The sequence below is a fragment of the Rhea americana genome, unplaced genomic scaffold, assembly GCF_003343005.1.
Source record: "Rhea americana isolate MKP2758 unplaced genomic scaffold, rheAme1 scaffold_159, whole genome shotgun sequence".
NCBI lineage: Eukaryota > Metazoa > Chordata > Aves > Rheiformes > Rheidae > Rhea > Rhea americana.
This window is the reverse complement of record NW_028185694.1, coordinates 2,058,056-2,063,207: the sequence shown is the minus strand read 5'-3', so window position 1 is coordinate 2,063,207 and position 5,152 is coordinate 2,058,056. Positions and strand designations below refer to the sequence as shown.

The 5,152-nt window shown below is 40.0% G+C and overlaps 1 protein-coding gene across 1 annotated transcript; it reads left to right on the top strand.

Moving 5' to 3' along the window:
* Nucleotides 1-1,317: 1,317 nt before the first annotated feature.
* On the top strand, nt 1,318-4,423 carry CIMIP5 (ciliary microtubule inner protein 5). The gene is made up of 3 exons (XM_085299974.1): nt 1,318-1,618; nt 3,543-3,582; nt 4,232-4,423. Exons 1-3 carry the CDS (start codon nt 1,374-1,376, stop codon nt 4,421-4,423), a joined length of 477 nt encoding a protein of 158 aa, XP_085156100.1. The 5' UTR covers nt 1,318-1,373.
* Nucleotides 4,424-5,152: the final 729 nt, after the last annotated feature.

Sequence of the window (5,152 nt, the reverse complement as noted above, 5' to 3'; positions counted from 1 at the left end):
GAATACATGAGGGTTTTTTTCTCTTTTGGCTGAAGGGATGGAAAATATTTTTTAAGTTTCAATTATCTCAGAAAAATAAGGCCGGCTGAAATTTCACTCACCTCAAAACCAAACATTTTGTTTCCATTTGGGATTTTTTTTTAAAAAATCCTTCTTTAGTTGGACACATTTCCAATTTGCAAAGACAAAATTGTTTTCAATACAAAATATTGAAAAATTTCATGTTCAAAAATGTTTATATGAAATGCTTCAATTATCTTATAATTATTTGATGAGAAATTATTTACCAAATTCAGCAAGCATTTCTAAATACTTGACATGTTTGCCAAAACAGCCTTAAAAATTAGACTACATTTCACAAGCATTTACAAGGAAGATGAAGCAAGAGGCTAGAATTCATCTGGAGCTAATCCACACTACTCAAAAACAAGTCAGTTAAGTATTTAAGAGGAAATTTATACTTAAAAATGCTCCGATTTCCTGAGAGATCAGAAATACTGAAGAAGGAAGTGACTTCATACCACAAAAGCCAGGCAGCCGGACTGTAAAGACAAACACTGTCATTTTGGCCACTGTTTTGAAAATTCTGACTTTGTATCCTTACAACCCTTTGAAGTTACTGAACAGCTTCTCCTGGTTGTTTAATGTCCTTTCCAGGTATCTCTAAGTGCTGAAAAAAGGGTTTTGATGATCTCAGGCTGCTCCTTTCTATAAAATCTGAAATTAAGGAGCTTTCAAARCACAGATGAATTAAAGTATCTTTTTTGAAACAAGTTCTGCCCCAAACAGAGTTCAGGGCCACRGCAGCTATCCACACTGGGTTTTCTGCTCCCTTTCTGGGGAATATTCATGGGCCAGACTTGTTTCCAATGGAGACAGTAAACACACCAGKGAAAGCAGCAGCTTTCAGGGGATTTTGCTTCTGCTGCGGAAACATAACAAAAGCCTCCTAGTAAGCACAGCAGYGCTGGCTGGGCAGGTTTTGCTACGCTACCAGGTTTTGCTGTTTTGGGCATTTTGCACGTAGCATGGCCTCAGCTGCAGTCTCACAAGGAGGGTTTGCTGGTTATCGCTGGAGCCTGATGGATTTTGGTAAAAGCTGCTCCTTATGAAATTGTTACTTAACAGATTCCTTCAGCGTTCATCCAATGGAGTAGCATAACCAGTAGGAAATGCTCATTAAACAAAAGAGGGGGAACGAGCGGAGTGTTGCAGGCCAGCACTGGCRTGTCTGCTTTCTCAAAGCGCTTCAAGACAACAGTCAAAAGAAAATTTTAGAAGAAAAACAGCTTTGAAAGCGTTAAGCAATAGCAGTTTAACCTTCCTAATGGTCTCAATATATCCAGYAATTCTGGGGGTATTTGAGTCTTGACATGAACATGGTGGGAACCACTGCTGGACTAAGGAGAGCTACTTTGGCCAGGTCCCAGCTGCCAGAAGCACTGCATCACGGGGATCCAGCCTGCCATGGCCGAGCTGCTGCTGCCCTGCCGGGCCGTGCGCGGCCCCCAGTTCAGCCCCTTGAGGACAGGCAGGCTRCCCTGCAGCAGAACCCAGTCCAAGGGGATAAGATCTGGAGAGAGACAGTGGAGGCTGAGAAGCGAGGCAGAAAAAGCTGGTAAGTAATTCACTGCAATTTTGGCAAGGTTACCAGTGCCCTTTCCTAGCAGTAGGGCCTGATCCAAAGCCTGAGCTGGCAGGGAAAAATCTTTTCCTGCTTGGATTTTGGATGAGCCCCTAACACCTTGCTTGCTAATGTTATATCGTCTTTGCTTTCCTTTCCTTGACAACATCTATGCTAATATAATAATATAACATCTCCTGGCACACTGGGCTTAAGCTAAAATAGATGCAAAGAACTGAACGCTTAGTATCTTATAGCTTTATAGGGATATCCACAACAAGGATATAAATGTGCCAGCCTTTATAATTTATTGCAGACCCACTGATATTATCACCTCTTCTCTCATTCTTGGAAACAGCCAAGATGAATGTTGAACAGAGTGTTCTGCCAAAAAATTATTTTGTATTTCCAATCTGCAAATCTCATGAGCATGCCCCGCAAACCATACGCAGACAGGAAAATCCCACTGTTACTATGAACTGCATACGTACAAGCTAAGCTTTGACTGTGTAGACAGCAGTGAGCTGAAGGAACCAGAAGTTAAGAACTTCTCTTCCTCTGTCACATAAACTTGGAAAATTGTTTATGTTCATACTTCAGCACCCAACATGAATGTGTCTATTAGAAAAATAGCTTGGTAAAAGTAAGACCTGCTCCAGCTGTGACTACACACCAGCCAGGCACACAAAAGAAAGAGAGGAGGAAGAAACAGTTCCCTTTCAGGACTGTTTAGGAAGAAGGAAAATGAAACCTTCTGGAAATCCCTTTTCCTCCTTCACCTTCTGGAGAAGGTACAAATCACAATTCATATTTCCTCAGAGACACATCTACCCTCCTGTGTGATTTTACCTGGTGGAAAGGTTGAAATCAGAACTCTAACTCACACAAAGCCAGGGCTGTCATGGCATTTACGGATGTGACTGTCTACCAGTTGTGCCCCCAGATCCTCTGCCTGCAGGCCTGGCTCATCCACAGCAAACGTCTGCCCACTCGGGTTCACAGTCCTGGATATTAGTAAAAACTTCCATGGGCAGTTAAGCTACACATTATACAGCTGGTGCCCATTCTGCTCACCTTTCTCAGCTGTGAAGACAGGAAACTCTGGTAAAAGGTCAGACAGACATGTGAGGAACTGATGTCGCAAGCCACTGTAGCAGGATTCATCAGATTCACAGGCTACAGCCTGATGAGACCCACTCTTCAGCTCCACATCTCCAGCCAAGAGATGATGAATGGTTAAAGGTTGCTATGTGTTGCCAGCCTGACAGAAAAAAAAGTGGGTATGGATGAAAGGCACAGACACAAATATTTCTCAATAATTAGCATCATGTAGCAGCACCCAAATCTGATATATTCATTTAGTGCTTGGCACAGTGAGATAAACCAATCTGGGACTACTATGCATGCAGATATACCAGGATATAATAATAAACACAACAATAAATTAGCTTTTATTTGCACTTAGAGTATATCTGCCCTGGACAAGGAATGGAGCACAAATCCAGTGGCCATTGCCTCCACATGGTACAATGTGCTGCGCAGACTGACTAGTTCAGCTTTAGCATCAAGCTTAGCTGCAGCACTGCATAAACATAGCTAACCAGCTCAGAGCACCAACCCTAGGTGTCCCCTGATCTTCAGTGCAAATATGCCTCTTTTCTCTATTGGTTTTTACCCGCTTAGTTGCAAAACACTCCTAATTTACTATGGATTCAACATGTGAATAAAGAAAACCTTGGGCTTCATCCTTTATTCCCATATTGAAAGAACAGGTGTCATTACCAATAGTTTGCAGGTATAAGAAGCAGGTTATAAGTATGAAATGGAATATTTAAATAGAATTTCAAATGTGAGCAACACTAGTTACTTTATTTAATGTGAGAAAACATGAAATTGCATTTTTTACTTCTATTCCAAGGTATCAGAATTGGAGTTTCCTAAAGGACTACGACCAAATGGTAAGTTCCAAATAAGCATCTAACTGTAATCCAGGCTTTTCCTGGTTTGTATCAGTTTAAAGTAGCCTATTATTTTAAACTGAAGCATACTTAGGCATGATTTGTCAAATGTTTTACAATAAAGACTTTAGAAAAATAAAAGAGAACAGAAATGACATTCATCTGCTACCTACACTACAGAGTACATTTGCGTGTGTTCAATCTGCTTCAGTAATTAGCAATTCCATAGAAAGAGAAGTGGTAGAAGAACGAACTTCCTGGGAAGAATTTTATAAGATAATGTCATCATGCTAAAATCCAAACCGCTTACTAAAAATGAACAAAAACCTCTCACATCACAACCATTCTAGAGCAGCTAAATTCCATCTCAGTCGYCATTTTATGCAGCATAGCTGAAAATGATTTCTTTGTCTGTGTTACCCTACTCCCATGAAAGACTATGGGGAAAAATCATCTTACTGTATTTCTGCATCATTGTCATGTACATTCAGTACGCAATGTATTCAAATTTTAAGGAAATCTAAACTCTCAATCTCTCACCAAAAGCAATAGAGTTGATACTACTAATCATCTCCGTAACTTCTATTTTTTAATATGTGGTCAATGTAATTCTGAAAACTTCATCATTAACAGTGTTTGTTTTATCCAGGGTAAAAGAAGGGAGCAGAAGCCACTGCCAGACTATGTGCCTGTGTTTTCAGACAAAGTTCCCAACTCCACTAACCAGATTATTGGCAGTCGAATAAATACTGAACTTGGCAAGACTTTGGTAAACATGGATTACTTCTTCAGTAGCGGAAGACAAAAGAAGAAACTTGAGGATGAGCTCCTGCCTTCTTAGTGCTTACATAAAAATACCAGTAACAGCAAGTCCTAGCTAATAGACTTCTTTCAGAACCCACAGCATTGAAGTCAGGAGGTGAAAAAATTCCTCAGTCTTTTACATGGAGATACTACTGCTGAGTAGTAATTTTTCAAGAGCAGGAATCAGGAATTTTTTCAAGAGCAAAGATGGATATTCTCCAACAATGCCTTATGATACAATCCTCTTTATATTTGATGTGATCAGGCCATATACAGAGTTAGGATCACAGATCTCACTTATCTTCTACTGCAAGTCTATAGTAATTTTGCCACTAACATCAGAAAGAACAAGATTACAGCCAAACCACAACATCTTCCTGAATTTTTATCTGCTGGAAAGAAGCAATTAATGAAGACCAGCTCAGATGAGTCACAACATAAACAACGTGCTTCGAATTCTGAAAGTCTGCGCAATAAAACACAGCAGGTTGTTGCATTTCACATAGCTAGCCAAGGATTCATCACAGCATTTGTCATCTGTATGCTTAAGTTTGCTCTAAAGACTAAAAGTTAAGGCACCTAAGACATGTTGTGTGCTTTTTTTTAACCACTTTCTGCTGAGGGAGGGAGACTTTCTTGTTTTTAAATTTCTGATTTCTGCTCTACACTCTGAAATTCTCTTCCACCTGATCATCTTTTCTGGTTTAGCTGATGGAAATGCAATGATAAGGAAGCAGGCTTTTACATTTTAACAGGTTCATCATTC